General features: G+C 42.5%; 1 protein-coding gene across 1 annotated transcript; it reads right to left on the bottom strand.

Moving 5' to 3' along the window:
• Positions 1-862: 862 nt before the first annotated feature.
• LOC145408662 (uncharacterized) lies at positions 863-20,503 on the bottom strand. The gene is made up of 8 exons (XM_080279343.1): positions 20,309-20,503; positions 18,194-18,353; positions 17,510-17,622; positions 16,914-17,051; positions 16,447-16,648; positions 7,262-7,406; positions 6,837-6,951; positions 863-1,047 (listed from the first exon to the last, which is right to left on the bottom strand). The coding sequence occupies exons 1-8, from the start codon at positions 20,501-20,503 to the stop codon at positions 892-894; spliced, it is 1,224 nt and encodes a 407-aa protein (XP_080135469.1). The 3' UTR covers positions 863-891.
• Positions 20,504-21,203: the final 700 nt, after the last annotated feature.

The following is a 21,203-nucleotide window of genomic DNA, read 5'->3' as shown; positions in this document are numbered from 1 at the left end:
GTTTTAGTTGTCATGGCTGCACACGTGGTGGCTTTTGTGGTTGTTTCCTGCCCGCATCAGGCCTTGCTGTTCCTTGCATGCCTCTTCCAAGGATGAGTGATGATGGCCCCTTCAAGGCGGAAAAGGAAGAAGGTAGTGGTGACTGGAGAAGCAGGAGATCCTGGGTAAGACTGATGCAGGATGGTCCAGTTGTGAGTACTGACTATGATTTTATTCTAGCATTAGCTTACTGTACTGTACCATGATTTTATTCTCTTTTACCATGATTTTATTCAATTCTTTCATTATGTTTGGTGTGCCCACAGCATTTCTCTTGTGTAGTCAAGTTTTTTTTCATGCTGTCATGTCCCTGCAGTGCTGACTGCTTGTCTGTGGTTGATGGGTCTGCTTGATCATGGTAATTGCTTATCTGTGGTTTATAGGTCTGCATGACTGGACAGAGTAGTGTTAAACAACAGGAACAAGTGTTGTACGATGTACTGTAGTGGCCTTTTACACTGGCTTTCAAATTTAGGTTATGTAGGAAGGGGGGCCAGGGAGAAGTCCGTTATCCAGATGGAGCCATTACCTGGACATGCCTTTGGCTCTATTACGTCAGATAATTGAGGGATTACTGTACTTGTTTTAATGTATCATTACACCACTGAATATGGTTAAATCTGTTTAGCTAGCATTACAATATAAATATTTGGTCATTTTTAGAGTAGTAGCTTCATTAAAAGTACATTTAATTACTGTTTTGTCAGCCTTAAAAGCCCATTCTGTAATTAAGATTGACAGTTATACGAAAATATTGTCTGATACGATATACAGTACATCTATATATATACAGTATACATTTTTCCTTTTATGTTTTGTTTTTTATACGAACTACGTGACATCCTCCCTGTGTCATAGAACCGGATTTGCTGAACTCTGTGTATAGTAAATCATGGCTCCAGTGAAGTTAATGGTGCCAGCCAAGAAGAAGACTGGGAACCAACGGCCATGTGAAGCCACCACCAGCTCAGCTGTCAAAGGACCACACAGGATGCCAGGGATGGTTGCCTGAGGTAAAGAGATAACACATTTAACATTCGTATTTTCTTTGTTATACTGGAATAAAACTATGCTAGTACAGAACAGTTGATTACAGTTCCATATAGCACTTAATAAGCTATACAATACAGAATGATTATCATAACCTAAATGGAACCTGTTTTTTTCAACTAAACTTTGGATAATGAAATGCATTTTGACACTAATAAACTTGTATGATGTACCATACCTTGTACTTCAATGTGAACAATCAACACTATACCCAGGAAAGATATGTACATCTACAGTTTCAGCTTACTATAATGAAAGACCCTTCATTCTGGCCTTTCTCTCATGATTTCCACAAAATTACATTTTTAAATCTGATTTTTTATTCATGCTGCTATTCACTGATAATGGGACGACAAACTCTTGGCTTGTGCTTCTCTGTATATACTTAATTCATTCATTTGGATCCCTTTGTCTTCTTTAGCCTTTCAGCTTTCACACTCTGCTTTTTCACACACTCACTTACCATATTCATCCAACTTCTAGGCATGTCATGCTTCTTCCTGCCTTCCATATCACTCACATACATTGTATCCTTTTTGCCACCCAGTCTCTCTGACCACATCAACAATGGATACTTCTTCTATCTAATCAACAGACTCCCTTACTTACAATACTGTTGAATCTAATGTAGACACTAACACAGTTCCATGCTTTCATTTTGCAGCTTCCATACTCAGTCCACCGTTTTGTGTACAAGGCCTGTCCAAAAAGAAACTGAACCTTTTAAATGGCGCAACAACTAGTTGGTGTAGTGTGATCGTAATGGAATGGCTGTGTAGCAGCAACTTTGAGCTTTAGTCTGACACTAGCCACATCACACCATGTCATATAGTGATCAAGGTACATGCACTTGAGCGAACATGTGTTTAGTGCACATGGCAATTTGTTGCAAGATGAACAATGAAGGATCTTGAAGAGCAACACGTTTGCATCAAATACTGTTTCAAATTACGAAAAACTTTTATGGAGACATTTCAAATGTTGCAACAGGCTTATAGGGAGGATTCTTTGGGCTGTACGCAATTTCACAAGTGGTTCCAGCAGTTCAAATTGGGATGAACATCCACCGAAGACAACCCCAAATCTGGGTGGCCTTCCATGTCAAGAGATGACAGTCATGTTGAGAAAGTGTATGCTGAATCCATGAAAATCATTGCCTGATTGTCCGTGAAGTTTCCAAAGGAGCAAGCATCTGTTAATGTTTGTGCCACATGATTTGAACCCCTAAAGACAGCAAATCTCCCACCCTGACTATCCCCCAAGCCGCATTTCAGGTCCAATTTTTCAACTTTCACCAAGGTAAATTTTGGTCTTAGAGATTTCAAACACTTGAACTGCACTCTCATACGTCTAATGGTTCCTGCACTATTGACCATCAAAGATTTAAAAAAAAAAAATTAGCACTCGCATAAGAACAAACAAGGAAGTTTTGGAAAATACATTATTTTCACCAAATAACCTTACAGAAATCACTAAAATCAGTATGAGTTATGTCCCTATACATGAAACATGCTGAAGGACTGAGCATTAAAAAAAAAAAAAAAAAAAAGCCATGCAAGATAAATATATATATTCAGCCTCTCTACAATCATCAGTATTAGGACTGTACGTAACAGGACCCGAAACTGACAACTGTAAGACATCGGTCTTTAGGGGCTAACCCCAAAACTGAAGATGCATCACGTTGCTGCAAAATCTGTGCCACATCTGCTGACAGATGAGCGAAGAGAACTATGTCACAGTCAGTCAGATCCTGTCTGATTGTTCAAACGGTGATGAAAACTTTCTGAAAAATGCCATTACAGGACAGGCAAGAAGAGCCCAGTGGTGCCACTGTGTTGGGCTGGTTCGTTTCCCTTACATTCGCCAGAGACCCCCGTTGCTCGCTTTCTGTTCCTGCGCATCGCTTGTGTAGTGAGTAGCTCTTCCCCGACCATTGTTATGGTGGTGCACATGGTAGCTTTCATGGTGGTTCCCTTCCTGCTTCAGGCCTTGCTATTCCTTGCATGCCTCTTCCTGCTTCAGGCCTTGCTATTCCTTGCATGCCTCTTCCTAGGGTGTGTGGTGATGGCCCCTCCACCTGGGGAATGGAAAAGGGTAGTGTTGACTTTGGAGAAGAAGTGGGAGATCCTCAGTAAAACTGACGCAGGGTGGTCCACATCCCACATCCTTAAGGAGTACTACCCAGCCCACTCAACCCTACACGACATCAGGAAAGCCTGTGGCAAACTCACTCGGTACACAGCAGACTTTGGCCAGAAGAACATACGCAATACCAAACAAAAGACAATGAGTTTGCCCCGGCATGCTGAAGTCAACTGTTCGACATTGATCTGGTACTGGCAACGATGGGCTGCAGGCATGCTAGTGAGAGGCTCTGAGTTGAAGGTTGCTGCCAAGAAGCTTGCCCACCTTCACAACATCCCAGGCTCCAAGGCATCTGAAGGTTGGTTGTTCAGGTTCAAGCTTCGACATGGCCTTAACAATCATAAGACCCATGGCGAAGCTTTGGATGCTAGTGAGGAGGGAGTGGAGGAATTTTGACACAGTTTGTTAGGCTTCACTGAGAAAGAGGACGTCACTCTCGGTCAAGTCTATAATGCTGACAAAACTGGCCTCTTCTACCGCTCACTGCCCGTTAACACTCTGGTAGATGAGAAGAAGCGTGTGCCTGGCCACAAGCTGTCTAAGCAACAGGTATCTGTTTTATCCTGTGCCAATGCTAGTGGGTCACACTGGCTGAAACCCATTCTAGTTGGGCGTGCAAGACAGCCCCGTTGCCTTCATGGGTTAATGGATGTCCTTCCTGTTGTATGGTACCATTCTGTGAAGGCCTGGTTCACCTGCAAGATCTTCACAGATTGGTTCCACAGGCATTTCTTCAAGGAGGGCATCCATTGTCAAATGGAAAAACATGGAATCCCTCATGACCATGTCAAGGCTCTTCTTCTCCAGGACAATGCCCTCGCGCATCCCTCTGCGAAAGAATTGGTTGCAGGTGACGGTAGCATGAGGTGCAGGTTTTTGCCACCTAATACCACTGCTCTGATTCAACCAATGGACCAGGGAGTGATCATGGCCACAAAGAGGCTGTACTGACAGACGTTCCTTGATGAGGTGATGGTTGTTCTCAAGGATGAGGACGAGCAGCATCCTCTGCAAAGGCAGAGGACATTGGAAAACTTGCGGCACTACAACCTTAAGTCTGCAGTGTACAACTGGGAGAGTGTATGGAAGGAAGTCTCCGTGAAAATCCTCGAAAATGGTTGGTCTCGTCTCCTTCAGGGACACGAGCAGACATGACTTTCTGGGCTTTGATGTGGACAACTTCCACACTCATCTTCGATACGCAGGCATGGTTGTGGATGTCGATGATGTGCAGGAGTGGTTAAACGACGATGGGGGCGATCCCGGCTATCAGGTTATGTCGGACTTCGAGATCGCCTTTTCTGTTGCTGCTGCCCGGCCAGAGGAGAATGACGAGGATGATAATGACGATGCGGATAACCTAGAGAAGTGCAGTACTCCAGCCATCCCCCGCCTAAGCACATTCCAGGCACATCTCAAGCAGGTGCTTGAGTATGCTGGGCACCTGGAATGTGCCTGCCTCTTAACCTTGTGGAGGAAATGCATTCTGTGCAGGAGAGTGTCATCTGATACCTGACTTGTTGCTCCTATCGCCAGTCCAAGATTGACTCCTTTTTCAGGCCTTTAACCCCCGCCCAGTCCACCTCCGCTCTACCACCACCACATTGTCAAATGATGCCTTCAACGACGGAGCCTCAACCTAGCACATCGTCAACTGTTATGTCTCCCCTGGACGTGAGTTTGCGGCTGTCTTCAGAGTCACCTGAAGTAGGCAGTCCATCACCAAATCCCACAGCTGCTCCCCTGGGCTGACTGATGGAGATCCTCCATAACTCTGACTCTGAGTAAGCTCTTCAGACTACTCCACTAGACCACATGGGATGTACTGTAGTGGAACTGCTTCGCCAGCCGCAGTACAACAGAGTCAAGGAGGTAACGGGTTATTCAGCACGACGCCCAGCAAGGAATGGTGAGTGTTTATGTTGATTTTATTCTAGCTTACAGTAGCCTACTTTACCATGATCTGATATTTCACCATTATGTTTTGTGTGCCCACTGCATTTTTCTTGTGTCGATGGTTTTCTCATATTTTTTTCATGTCACTGCAGGGTATGGCCCTGCAGTGGTGATTTCTTGTGTGTGGTGAATGGGTCTGCTTTACCATGGTAATTGCATAACTGTGGTTTATAGGTCTGCTTGACCAGATAGTGTTAAACAACAGGAACAGGTGTTGAATGATGTACTGTAGTAGCTTTCAAGGTTAGGCTAGGTACAAATGGTGACCAGAGGAGAAGTCCACTATCCAGACGGAGCCACTACCCGGACATGCCTTTGGCTGTATTACATCGGATAATCGAGGGATTACTGTATTTCTCTCATTTTAATATTACTGCACTGATATATGTGAACTCTTCCACCAATTAAAGTCACTCTGCATTCACCAGCACAGCATCGAGCCACCTCTCTCAACAATCATTCCTATAGTCTTTTGTGCATTTAGTTTCACACCATGGGGAGATGGTATTGAGCACAAGGGCTTAAGGGTAAATGAAGATAAAACAAAAGTGATGATATCTAGGGTTGGTGGCAGTACTGTCAAAGATGTGGGAGAGTGGCCATGTGCAATTTGCCACAAAGGCGTCGGAAGTAATTCCATCTTTTGCAGTGTTTGTGATAAATGGGTGCACAAGAGATGAAGTGGTATCAGAGGTAGACTGCGAAATAATGCTGATTTTATGTGTATGGCGTGTCAGGGAGAGCAGGTGGAGATTGTCAGGCAGGAAGGGATTGAACTTGCTGGTGAATCTCTTGAGTGTGTGGAAGAGTTTTGTTATCTGGGAGACATGTCGTGTACTGGAGGTGGGGCTGGAGCTAGCTCTGTGGCTAGGGTGAGAAGTGGTTGGATGAAGTTCAGGGTCCTGACATTAAGAGGACTCTCCCTACATGCTAAGGGGTCTTTGTATGCAGCATGTGTTAGGAGTGCAATGCTGTATGGTAGTGAGACCTGGGCAGTAAAGGAGGATGATATTTGCAGGCTCAGACGTACAGAAATGACAATGATTAGGTGGATGTGCAGTGCGTCCCTGCGTGCAAGGTCTGGGGGGGCTGGGTTTACAATGGAGGAGTTGAGAGGTAGGATGGGACTGGAGTGTATTGGTGTTGTGATGAGGAGAGGTAGATTGAGATGGTCTGGGCATGTAGTGAGGATGGGGGATGATAATTGCGTGCAGAAGATGAGAGGTGTTACTATTGGGGGTGGGGTTATAAGGGGCAGACCGAGAAAGACATGAGACGAGGTCATTAAGTGTGACCTCAGGGTTAAGGGACTGAACAGGGAGGCTGCAGTAGATCGTGCAGCATGGAGAGCCGCCATTAGGTGACCAAGGCTGACACATGCAAGCATGTTGGAGCCTTCAAAAACGAAATGAAACCATGCCTCTCACAGACATTCACAATACTAAAAACCAGCCTGCCGTGGTCCTATTCACTATTATCAAGCAGCACACTATCATATTTGAAATACTCCACCCTTCAACTTCATCAGAAGTCCCACTCTTCTTACCAAAACTCTAGGTCTGACCTTTCTCATTAACAGCATTCTTTATATAACTTCAACAACCATGGGAGATTCTATAACTGACATAATAATTTGAACTTACAATTGTATTTGATATTGCAAATGTAATGCCTGCATGATTTGGGGCAATATCTGCATGGTTGCTTAAATGACCAGAAGAGTTGGCAGCACACAGACCCATAGCCATGGATACAACTCTGTTGGTGGAAAAGCATATTAATAAAATTGTTAGCTTTTTTTTTTCCAATTTTTATTGTTCAATACCATATTCTTATGCATCATCATCATCATCATCATCCGGACCTCCTTTCCCACCTTAGGGCAGGATGAGGAGTTAAGGCAAGGTGATATTCTGCTATAATGTAAAGACCATATTATTACATTAAATATTCCTTTTCTGCTGTGCTGGCAAAATTATAGTTACAGTAATATCAATATTTTTTACTGTAAGAAATCTCAGTGACTGCTACTTATGACAAAGTACTATAAATATCACATTCAGCTTACAAAACAGCAATTACTAGGTTTGAGACTTCAGGAAACAAGGCGAGACAGATTCCTGGTCCAATGAGTCCAAATAGCGTCATCAGGCGACGCACTCGAATCACTGGCCAACCCACCAAAATCATTTGATCAGCAAGGTGGCCCCAACCTGTCAAAATAATCATTAAAATGTCAATACCACTGGATATCAAGTTGTTGCCTTGGCTTCAAGCTCATCTGGACATGAATCCAGTGGATTGCAGGCTAAAGCTGCCATTTTCATGCAGTCCACTGTCTTCCTTTAGGGGGATGGGGGGAGGTGAGGTACGCCTGTATATTGGTGTCACTGCGAGAAGGTGAACCTCTCCAGGACTACTGGATATTATAAAATATTAAACTGCATCACAGTGTGCCATGAACACACTATGTATATTACATCTCTCCATATACAGGCTCCAATATATCCTTTAGATAATCTTTTAAAAACCCAATAAATGAGACAGAAGAAATTATATGAGAAGCTATTAAAACAAGGAAACATTTCATAACAATGAATAATTCTAAAGACTGCAACTATAAACCTTTTATGAGAACCTCATTGTAAGCTCCACAAAATGAGAGTTACCGTATATCTTCTCTTGTCCTCAGTCATAATAGTATATCAACAATTCCAAATGATCCATCATCCAATCCTATGTTGCCCCATGAGGAGTGTAGGAGCCTGGGGCTAGGCAAGTTGGTCCTGACATTTAAGGTGAGAGTGGCCAGCCTCACCTTCCCCTGAGTGGCATTACGTGAGCAATAAACCTCAACAACCCCTTGGATATAAACCTTCACTGGTTCAATCCAAATGGAGCACCGTAATTACCCACTAAACTGCCAGGCGCCACAATTTCGTTATATGGTTACCATCCAGAGTGGGAAATGGTTTCCTGGTGTACAGGAAACCATTTGGCTTGTCATTCAGTGTAGAGTCACCCACAGGCAGAAGGAAGAGGAAAGAATGAAGGAAAGAAAGACAGAAGAGGGACTGTACAGTCACCCGTAGGCAGAAGGACGAGAAAAGAATGAAGGAATGAAAGACAGAAGAGGATGGAAGGAGAGAAGGATGCAGGCGTGGAAAGGGCAGACACCTGAGAGCAACACTACATCAAGTGAGTGGATGGTGAGTGCCCCCACCTACCGCCAAATTAAAATATATACTGTAAATACATAACACAGAATATAATATTCACAATATGTCCTGTCAATTATAGAAAAGTACTCAGTAGGGTCAAATAATCTTATAACTTCTTCAAAATGTCGTTTTCTTCTGGCAGGTACCAGTGTTTTATTCAGTATTACTGATGCCTACAGTACCATAGTGAGAGGATTAAAGGTAAGCAGTATCCTTCACTAATAGATTCTTAAAGCAAAGTCATATGTACAAATTTGTCATCATCATCATTGTTATCACCTGGACCTCCTTTCCCACCACAGGGCAGGGTGAGGAGTAGCATCATCCACACAGCCTAAGTTTGCCCATCCAATGGGCCACACTTCTATTCACTCATCAATCAAGCCCCCAGAATCCTGACTCTATCTGATACGCAAAAAACATTCACCACATTCTGTAGCTTCACATAAACGTATCCCATACAGTCAACCCGGATGCTATCATGTAAAAAAAGGGGTGCCAAATCCCTGATCATGCACTTCTCACAACATTCATCCAGCCAGCTCAATCTCCTGTCAGTCCCCTAGCCTCACTGACTTCCATACCTCTCATCCTCACAAACTCATCCACCATATCCTTCCACCTTCTCCTTGGCCTACCTCGCCTCCTTCCTCCTTCAAACTCGCTCAGATATACCTTTTTCACCACTTTATTGTTATCCATTCTCTCCCCATGACAATATCATCTCAGTACACTCTCTTCAATTCTGACGGCCTCATTCCATCTTTCACGACTCACATTCTTTCGTATCCTATCCACTCTCTGTACTCCATATATATTCTTCAGCAGCCCCATCTCTACTGCTCTTAATCTTGACTTTTCATTTTCATGCCACACCACAGTCTCACATCCATATGTTAAAGTTGGCACGAACACTCCTTCATGTAAGTCTCATGCAGCTGCAACACTCAAGCCTCTGTTTCTTATCAAGGCATTCATAGCACCAGTTACATTCTTTCCTTGTGTCAGTCTACTTTCCACTTCTTCTGCACATTTTCCTCTCTTTTCTATCACTGTACCCAGTTATTTGAACTATCTATCTATTGCCAGATGCCTCAATCCCGTTTGGGGTGGCCACAAACAAATCGCCTCCAAGTTGCCCTGTCCCCCGCCATTTCACTGCCCTGCTCCCAACTCACACCTCCCTTTCTCATATACCTCTCCACCCCATCCCTCCATCTCATCCTCGGCCTCCCCCTCCCTCTTCCCCCCTCCACCTCACTCACATACACTCTCTTCGTCAGTCTTTCACCCTCCATCCTCTCCACATGGCCAAACCACCTCAGTGCATTCCTCATAACGCTTCCTATCACATCCACACCACAACGCTCCTTTATATCCTTATTCGTCAGCCTGTCTTTCCATGTGACTCCACAGGCCCCTCTTAAATAACTCATTTCCACTGCTCTCACTCTTGACTTGTGTCCTTCCAACAACGTCCAAGCTTCACTTCCGTACGTTAGAGTTGGTATCACAATACTGTCATGTAGTAACTTTTTCACTTCCATGCTCACTTCCCTGTTTCTTATCACTGCTTTCAAAGAACCAGCAACCTTTCTTCCCTGCTGTACCCTTTCAAGCACTTCACCCTCCAAACCTCCATCCTTACTCATCACACTACCCAAGTACTTAAACGTACTCACATTTTCCAATTCCTCACCATCCAACCTCGCTGTACATTCACTGACTTCACCTCTCTCAAAGACCATCACTTTACTCTTCTCTACATTCACCTTTAGATTCTGTTTCTTACACACACTCCCAAACTCATCCACCAAGCCTTGCAGCTCCCCTTCGTCTTCACTCAACAACACAGTATCATCTGCAAACAACAGTACAGGGATTTTCCAAACACTATCCTCTCTCACCAGGGCCACTCCAACATCCACTACCCTACCTTGTACCTCTTTTATTACCCCATCCATGTACAGATTGAACAACCATGGAGACATGACACATCCCTGTTTCAAACCAACTTTCAAAGAGAAAAAGTCACTAAGTTCACCATCCACACGCACTGCAGCCTTCGCACCATCGTACATACTCTTCACAGCATTCAACAACTTCCCATCTACTCCATATATTCTTAACACTTTCCACAATCCTTGTCTATCCACCCTGTCATATGCTTTCTCCAAATCCATGAAAGCCGCATACAACTTCTTTCCCTTCTCTAGAAACTTTTCCACTAAAGATGTAAGAATGAATATCTGATCTACACAACCTCTTCCCTTCCTAAAGCCTCCCTGTTCTTCTCCAACTAATTTCTCTGTTCTTTCTCTAACTCTGTCTATAAGTATCCTACCATACACTTTTCCTATTATACTAAGAAGACAAATGCCCCTATGATTACCACACACTTCTTTTTCCCCGTTTCCTTTGTACAAGGGAATAATTATACCTGACTTCCAATCCTCCGGGACTCTACCTTCCTCCCAGGCCAATCTGCACATCTTCCACATCCATTCTACTACTATCTCTCCCCCATGCTTCAGCATTTCACCACCCACTCCATCAATTCCTGGGGCTTTCCCCAATTTAACTTTCTTCATTGCTTCCACAACTTCTATCCTACTGATTTCTTCCTGTCTTCTCACCTCCCTCCTTCTCTCAGCCATTCCAGTCACTCTCCATTCACTGTAACATCTCACTGGGATTCACCATCTCTCTTGATTACCATCACTTTACTATTTTCTACATTTACTCACAAAGCACGATGCTCACAGACATTAGCAAAAGTCTGCACTAGTCTACCAAGTTCCTGTCCGGTATTTGCAAGTAGTACTGCATCATAAGCATACAACAAATTTGAGATATTCCATCCATCACCATTTATTACCAATGCCATCCCTCTCTCCATTACTCTTTGCTTTTACTTATCTCATCACCCCATCCATATATACACTGAATAACCATGGGGACATCACACAACCTTGTTGCACACCCACACCGATCGTGAACCATGCACTTAGATGCCCATTTACCCTTTCACATGCTTCTCTACCATCATAAAAACTCTTGACGGCACCTAGCAGCTTACCATCTACACCGTACATGTGCAAAACCTTCCACAATCCTTCTCTGTCTACTTTGTCATACGCTTTTTCCAGATCCATGCATGCCATAAACACCTTATAGCCCTTCTCACAAGCCTTCTCCACTATGTCTTACTGCAAATATTTGATCCACACATCCTGTGCCACTCCTACAGCCACCCTGTTCATCACTCACTAGGATTTCTGATATCTCCCTTACTTTCTCTGTAATAATTCTTCCATATACCTTCCCTACCATATTCTATAAACTTACGCCATGATAATTCTTGCACTCACTTTGCTCACCTTTGTTTTTGCACAGGGGTGTATCACAGCCTTTTTTCCCTCTACTGGCAGTTTCACTCATCAGTGCCTTCTTACGTATCTCCAACAAGCACTTCATTCTGCTCTCTCCACTACTCTAGTCACCTCTGCATACACCTCATCAATCCCAGCTGCTTTCTCATTTTTCAGCCGCTTCACGGCGCTCTTCACCTGTGTGTGTTACGTTTCCTGGCACCGCATTCCTTCTCTGTACACCCCCAAAACCAATCATGTTTACAGCTGCTCTGCTCTCTCCATTCCCATTCATCAGGCTTTCAAAATATTCTTTCCATCTGGTCCTTACTTCAACCCCATGGGTTAACCCCTCGACCACGGTAATGCTTTGTGGTACATGAGCACCACTCAAAAATTTGCCTAAGCAGTACCTCAAAATATGCCTGTGGGTCTCCTGTACCACGCAAGTCAATGGATGTGTTCGGAGAAGGCCTGAGCACGGGACCAACGTTTATTGAACCCCACGTGGTGGCAACAGTCTCAAGAAACATAAACAAACCACTAGTCACGTATTATCCTGCCACTGTGATGTCATAAAACGTCATGAAACATCATACCACATCACATTTTCCAGCCAATAATGCGCCACACTGATTTTTCACCCTCACAACAGGGCCACTCGTATGATTCTTACGTCATCATGAAATAAATACCTCCAGCTTCCCAAGAAATATTTCAAAGCCCAGCCCCAGTGTTTCCCTGTCCTGCTCGAGTGTGTGCGCTACTTTATCGCCCCAGGAAACATGGTGTCTTCCCCGGCAGACAGTAGTGACGATGAATATGAGCTTGACACAGATAGTGAAGGGTTATTAGAAGATTCTCAGGATGAGTATGACTCAGATTATGACCCTGATAAGGAAGAAATAAGTGATATAAGTAGTGAGAGAAGTGATGATACGTTGTCTGTCTGCCAGCAGTGGTGGTGATGACCAGTGTAGTGATATCTCTGCCCCCCCCCCCCATCTCCTGCCCACACAGCCACACATTTCACATTCTTATCTGACCCATTTGCAGATAAAAGACCAGATGATCTTCCTCAAGTGATTCAGAAATTTACTGATGTGCATTCTGAAATTACAGCACACCAGTGACTGCTCTTGATTGCTTCAAACTTTTTTTTGGTGATGATGATGTTGCGTCAGTGTCTGATCATCTTCGGTTCTGTTCTGTCTGTTCTTATCAATTTTTACACTTATGCTATTGTTTGTCTTTGGCTTGGCAGCACTGGGCTGGTAGTGTGCTACCACTGCCGTCCGTTCTGACCTCGCTAGGAAGATTATTATTTGGAGCAACTCAGCACCACTCACAGGGTAAGTGAACATGACAGTACTCTGTCCATAATATATTTTGCAACCGTATATATTTACCCAGTGACTGACTTTGAACACTTTACTGTAATTGTATGTAACTCATAAAATACATTGTTTTACCTACATTTTTGTATGGAATCTATTTTGTGGGGTTTATATAATTGGAAATGCTCAAATATTTATTCCATTCATCCATCATCCAATCCTACATTGCCCCATGAGGAGTGTAGGAGCCCGGGGCTAGGCAGTTGGTTCTGGCATTTAAGATGAGAGTGACCAGCCTCACTCATCCCTGAGTGGCATTACATGAGCAATCAACCTCAACCACCCCTTGGATATAAACCTTCACCAGCTCAATCCGACTGGAGTGCATTACCTACTAAACCACCAGGTGCCAAAATTTGGTTATATTGTTACCACCCAGCATAATAAATGGTTTCCTGGTGTTCAGGAAACCATTTGGCTTGTCACTCAGTGTAGAGTCACCCACAGGCAGAAGGAAGAGGAAAGAATGAAGGAAAGAAAGACAGAAGAGGGAGCGTAAAGTCACCCGTAGGCAGAAGGATAAGGAAAGAATGAAGGAAAGAAAGACAGAAGAGGATGGAAGGAAAGACAGATGGAGGAGAAGAAAGGACATACAATAAATAGTATGGGTGTAGGGATAAAAATAAGACCATCCCTTACAAGGCTTGAGGGGTGGGGGAGATGCAGTATGGCAGGGGATCGCAATGTTTACATTGTGGTGCGACTGTGGTAAACAAGGGGTTAATAATCTACCACTTACATCCTTCACACATTCACATTTCTTTCTGCTCTCACTTCTACATTTCTGCACCTCTATCCAGAATAACCTCCTATTTGCAGAGTAATTTGCATTCATTTTTCTTCCTAGATCATCATTTACCTCCTCCTTTTTCCTCTTCACAAGTCTCTTTACGTGCTTCTTGCTGTCAGTATATTCAGTTCGTATTTCAATTGAACCCTTGTCCTGTAACCACTCTAGCCACTTCTTCCTCTTTTCCTTCTGCTACCTTAACCTCTAGATAACCACTCGAGCCACTTTTTCCTCTTTTCCTCTACCGGTCTCTTAACCTCTTCATCTCACCATGCCGTACCTTTCTTCTTGTTGTTACTCTTGCCACATCGCACACTGCTTTAGCATTCCTAACTAAGCAATCCCTATATCTATTCCACAGGCTGTACAGATCCATTTCATTCCAGTTCATTGATTCTGACTCCTCCCCTACTTTGGTCCTGTATTCATCTACTACTTCTTTGATCCTCAGCTTCTCGACTTTCTCTCTTTCTCCCTGACTGCTCCTCTCTCTCCTGGTCCACCTCACACCTCTTAGCTTGATCTTGCATACCCCAATCATATGATCTGACAGACCTCCACATTGTCATCTCACGGCCCTCGTATCAGCAACCACTCCCAGCATCGACCTCTCTACGAGCACGTAATCAATCAGGCTCCTTTCAACATGAGTCCTGTTCCCTCTATGCCATTTATAATTATGTGCACCTGTATGTTTGAAGTAAGAGTTACAAATGCACAACCTCCTTTCCTGACACATATCCTTCAGTCGCTTCCCATTATCATTTTCTCCTGGTACTCCATTACAACCCATTATGTCATCCTCAGGACCAGTGCCTACTCTTCCATTCATATCACCCATTACAATCACTTTATAGCTGCTGGGCATTTCTCCCTCTGTTTCAGCCAGCTCATCCCAATCTCTCCAATTCACTATTGACCATTTTCAGATTTCTCAGACAGTATTTTAACCCATACAATCCCGCCGTCGGCATGGTGCCAGCGGTACAAAACGTCTCGTGTATTCCCAGCGACGTGATGGTGCCGACAGCAAAATTTGAGCACTGTAGCGCATCTCTGCTTCAATCTAGCTAATTTTTTGCTAAGGAGTAGCTTAATGTATTGGCAACATTGTGCACAAGCACTTGTAGCAATGAGTTTGGTTCTGCATGGCTGAGTAACATCAGTGTGCCACTGTCCATCACAGCATTAGAATGTCGCAAAAGTCACGCCATTTTTCCACCTCATTGGGCTGGAGGAGGCAATTGAAACTGTCACATGGACCCTCTGTTCCTTCATTTAGTGATTCTATAGAAGAGGAAGACCTGGACGACTCTTCTGGGGAGGAATATGAGCCAGTGGAGAAGGATATTGAGAACGGGGAATCCCCCATTCTCCTCCCCCGTTCTCTCTCATCCCGCCCAGCTGGGTGGGAAAACGTAGCTCACGGCTTGGGAAACTGGGCTAGAAACACGATGGACAGCCATCCTGCACTTATTTCTCCTATAAGGAGTACTTTTTTTTTGCTTTTCCTTGATTTATATGTCCTTTTGGATTGTTTTATGCAATAAATTTTTTTCCCATTTTTGGTCTGGGATTGAGTCGGTATAAAACTGCAAAAATGCCTGGGATGGTATGGGTTAAAAACATGGTTGGGAAGGCTAAGTCCACATAATATACAGCAGACCCTTGTAATACAATGAATCAACATGTGATGAATCACTTACACATTGATGAAAAAGGATTTAAAAATATATATATAACAGAATTTTCACTGGTACGATTATTATGATCCTATACAAAGCCTCACTTGTCAGTGTACAATCACTATTTTCACTTATACAATCACTGACACGCAAGAAGCCTTTGAACTCATCACTGTTGGGTGTGTTAGTCTCAGCAATGAAAGAGTAGTGTGGTGTTGGAGTTCATGCAGCAAGTAAAATGCAGTGAAATAAAAATTTCCATCGTACATGAGTTGGAAACCAATTTTTAAACTTACTTTTTGTGGTACGCAGCAAGTGAAGTGCAGTGAAACAAAATGACTACAAGTTTAGGTTAGTCTGAAACTTGTTTTTGGACTTTGTTAGGTGAGTGACACTTGGCCAAAAACATATCCCCATTGAATCCGTGTTATAACCAACTCGATATACCGTATGACATTCATGTAATGGATATTTTCAAGTGCATCTTCACTCTAAAACAAAGGCAAGCTGTACTTCTTTAACCCTCTGGATGCAGTTAGCTTCTCTGTGCTCAATAAAATCATCTGTTGTCAGCTGGAATAAAAACAAAGTTTTTTCTATATTCTCAGTCAAAACTTAAAGTGGAATGTTCCAACATTTTTTGATGGCCGAGGTTCTCTTGAGTACAGTGAAATCATCACCATTAACTAAAATTAAATGCTATGTTGCTATTTTGCAGTCAGAGTTAAAACTAAGCTCAAATTACACACAGTATTATTAACCACAGCTAAGCATATTCTTCGAACTTACCAACAGCACACAGGGAGTTGATGATATAAGGCACAGCAGTGAGACTCATGCTCTCTTTGTTGGCTCCTAGAGTTCGAGACAAGTAGGTAGGCAGCCACTGCATGATGATATAGTTGCTCCAGTTCATGGCAAAGTGTGCAATATAAATTGACCAGAGTGACCAATGGCTTACCCACTCCATCCAAGAAACACATTCAGCTTCCTGCAAAGAAAATATGACTGTTGCACTGTTGGACACATTTTTCATTGTTGTTTAACTTATTCCAATGGGAAATAAAAAATAAATACATACATACATTTAACTCATCATCATCCTGAGAATTGCAGTATATCACTTGTTGTGATTCCACACTGTACAGCTACTATTGTGCTATATGATGGTCTGGTAATACTCCCATTTGTCAAAGTGCTTTTCAGAGTATAACACAAGTATCTAAGCAAGTTCAGTAAAAATAAAGTACTGGTACCTTTTCAATGAGCTGCTGTCCCTCTTCATCAGCTTGAGTGGGTGGATTATGATAGATAAGCAACCAGCATACAACCCAGACCAAACCCACAGCACCAAACAGTTCAAAACCAACATGCCAATCCATGTGAGGTACGAACTGAAATACACCATCATCGTCGTCACTATCATCATCATCATCATCATCATCATTATTTTTATGATCACTGTAAGTATTATCATCATTATCATTTTTACAATCACTTTAAGTATCATCATCATCATCATATCCTGTTCTCTTATCTCCCATTAGGCTAGCATGCCAATGGAATAATGGAACAGCTGTAATTAAAGTTCCATAGTATATGATGATATAATACTGACAACAGAACAAGCATTGTTAGTCTTTTTTCTTTTTTTTCTGACCTCTTACTTTGAATATGGATATTTAAATTTCACCAGCTAAGCAGGTAATAGTTCTCCTTGGGGTATGTCACACCCACTTCACCTGATCAGGACTAATTATACCCATCCTTAAATAGTGCTGACTGTATATCATACAGTGACCATGGAGCTATGGCAATTTTATTAATCAGAGGAGAAAAAAAAAAATCTTACCAATGATGCAACAGTTTGGCCAACTGATCCTGCAGCCACTAAATATCCAAAAGCTCGACTCCGTTCCTCAGCTGGGACATGTTGAGCGAAGAGTTGAAAAATTGTTGGTAAACCTAATGATGGAAAAGTGCTGAATTAATAATCATTAAACTGTAAAACTGATAATATGATAAACACTTATGACAGAAGTAAAAAGTTCAAAGCAATTAGGTATTAAATCCAATGTTATGCTTTGATCAAGAAAATACCTTGTAGTTTGTGGGCTCCTGGCCTTTGGTTCCTTCTTCCTTGCATTAAAAAAAAAAAAAAAAAAAAAAAAAGTTTGTGCAGCTGACCCTATCCACACTCACCCCATTTAGTCTTGGGGGTTTTCAAGGTGCTGAATAATATTAATTGGCTGCAGTCAGAATATAATAATTAAGGTATCAGTAGGTCTCAGTGAGATATTGTAAGATATGCTACAACCCATTCAGATATGTGGCTTTTCCTGTAACTGAAAAATATTACGTAGTGATAACCTGATTACAATTATGATACATACAGATGTGAAGGGATATATAGTGTAACAATGTATACACTCTGGAAGGATGGAACCGACTGCAATGGGGCACTTATTCGTGATATGTAAATTTTAAGACTACTGTAATTACAAGCCTGATTTTCTTTGTGAAATGAAACACCTACCTAAGCCCTCTCCAAACCCTAGAATAATCCTAGTAGTTATAAGGGCAGGAAGGAATGGAGCAGCTAAGGGTGTGACAGCAGTTGAGAGTGACCACAGAGCTACAGCAAAACAAAGGACTCTTCTCCCACCATATTTGTTGGCTGCACTTCCACCAATAATCTGAAAAATAGTATATATCAGAATTACAAACGTATTAGCTATTGATGTACTGTACTGTGGTAACTTTTAAAGTACAAATAATAGATACAACACAGTGTCACATTTCCACTGACCCTGTTATTGAAATAATATGTTGAAACTTGTATAATGGTAAATTTAAAGATGTTCAGCTATTTCTTCTCCTCCCCCAGTATTTTCTAGGGTTTCTTCAAATGCTTTAGAATGTATTTGAAATAAGTTAGATGCCTAGTGGTCTTATGGCAGAGTACACCAGCTATGGCCTTGCCTTGCATGGACAGGTTCACATGTCCAAGTGGTGACTGGTGGCTTGTGAGTGTACCATAATGCTTCAGAGGCAGCGATTTTTTTTTATTTTTTTATTCTATTTTTTTTCTTACCTTCTGACTGCACCAAGATTTACTGAGTCACCAGTACAGTCAACCCTTGGCTATCACGGGTTTTGCTATCGCGTTTCATGGCTATCATGGACAGGTGAAATGCAACACGATTACCTTTATCGCGACCTCAAATACTGCTATCGCGGACGATGGTCGGCCAGAAACATTCAAATCGCGCGGGCTCCGCCCATGCGTATACTCGCGCCGTGATTGGCGCGACGTCACAGGCTACCCGAGCGCTGATTGGCCCAAGACATGGTTACAGCTACCCATCCTTCCCGCCAAGGCTCAGAGAGAGTCCGCGTTACCAGTCGACAGCAGCTATAGCCGTGAAGACCTATTGTTCAACCACAATGGCCACCAATACCCCATCCAACCCTCCTACCATTGGTGCACGTAACGCGGCTAACCCAGGACGGCAAGTGAGGAAGAGGAAGAACCTGCCTTATGCTCAGGGTCCCTTCCAGACTCCTGATGAAGCTGATCAATTCCTAGACGAGATAGAACGTCGGAGGGGTGGCCAGTAATACTCCACCCCAGCCTCGGAACCCCTTCAACCCACCCAAGCCCCTCATCCTCTCCAAAAATGTTAAGTAAAATGGCTTATTACAGTTAATTCTGTTTTATTTATAACCTTTATGTACTGTACTGTTGTTAATTTGCAGCATTGGTTTGTAATCCCAGGTATTTTAGTGAAGGAGATGTGAAAATAGGGTAAGGTTGGGGTAAAGCTGGAGGTCGGGGAACCAATTAGAATTTTTCCCATTAGTTCTTAAGTATGGCTATCGCGATTTTGGCTATGGCGGGTCGCCTAGGGTACCAATTACTCGTGATAGCCAAGGGTTGACTGTATTAATAAACTGCAAAGGCTGTAATTAGCAGTCTTGAGGTCAAACTAGAAAGTCTAAAACACTCTTGCTGTTGTAGGTTTTCCCATGGCAAAGAAAATCATCTGATGACAGTCCAAATGAAATACAAAATTCATTAAGTTGCAGTGATAACTTTTATTGTTCTGGACTACTAGCCTTGGGTCCCTGCACTCCATATATGGTAATAAAGAACTGACTGTCACTGTTACTGTGAACTAAACTCCTCATCTTGAGTATGGATTAATTCCAACTGCTGGTTAATGTAATGGGTACCAGTATTGTACTTTTATAAGAACAAAGTTGAATATTACAGAAGGCACCGTACACATGGTAGCTACTGTACAGAACTGCAAAGAAAATTATGGCCAACAAAAATATTACATCCAAGTACATTAAACCAGTATATTCTGATTATCGGTTCTAGCTGTTTAATAATCATTAAACATGTGAAGGGGTGATAATTTAGTAGGGAGGAAGTCTCCAAAATAGTTGCAAATGCAGAAAAGTTATAGTCTATCATTTACTGAGGGGAAGTGGTAACAGATGTGAGGGCTGAGGGAGCAGTATGACTAACTGAAATGAACTATATTTCAGCACAGAATATATAAAGTACAATTGTTATTAGTCAGACACCAAACACATTATGTTTTAGTGTATGTTGATGACAGCATTATGACTGTAAACTGACCTGGCTTGTGAAGTAACCAAAGGCAAAAGCTGACAGTATCCATCCTTGCCAATAAAGATTCCATTTATATTCACTTGTCATGGGCACTATAGCAAGTGGCATTAAAACTCGGTCGGCAGCATTGATGAAGTTTGCAACAGAGCACAGCAACACCAACTTGGATTTGTAGCCTAAAGAGCGCAACTGAAACTTCATTCTGCAAAGAAAAATAAAAGATAAACCAAAAAGAAATGGCAGAATTAATGACTGGGGAGTATGAGAATTACCCAGCAAGCTGATTAGGGATAAATACAATCTATTACAGTATTAGGCCAGAATGAGTCAAGCTGGGTTACAGCTTCAAATACTTTAACAATAATTATTACTGTTGACAGAAGTTGAGTAATGGAACACTGTTCGAAGTCTACCATGTCTGTGTCCTCATCCTTCTTAATATGGCATTTGCCAGAATAGATATACTGTATCATCATCCTCATCATCATCAAAGTCTTGCATCCTCCTAGGAATGCCTGAACAGGAGATGGCCATAACAGAACCACTTCCAGGCTATTTTATCCTCACATTCTCTTAAATATTTCTCTTCCTTCTCTCTCCCACCAATATGCTACTTCACTCTCTTCTGCCATACCTCAAAGGGTCTGCCTCAACCAACATTACCCTCAATCTCACTTTGACAAACTTTCTGTGGCATCTAATCTATAAGAATTCTTTGTATACAGGTTATGTCCATATAGTCCTGGTGTTTGCAATTATATTGGCATATGTTCCATAGACAGGCTTGGATGAGGTAGAGAAGGATAGAGTTTGAGATAACTTAATATGTGCAGTAGGTGGTATGGGGGATGACAAGATAGTGGTTTTGGAAGGGGACTTAAATGGTCATGTAGGTGAAGCA

Source organism: Coenobita brevimanus, chromosome 78 (assembly GCF_032717465.1).
Source record: "Coenobita brevimanus isolate Jiangsu-jjx chromosome 78, ASM3271746v2, whole genome shotgun sequence".
In the NCBI taxonomy this organism is placed as follows: Eukaryota; Metazoa; Arthropoda; class Malacostraca; order Decapoda; family Coenobitidae; genus Coenobita; species Coenobita brevimanus.
This window is presented reverse-complemented; position numbering and strand designations above follow the sequence as displayed.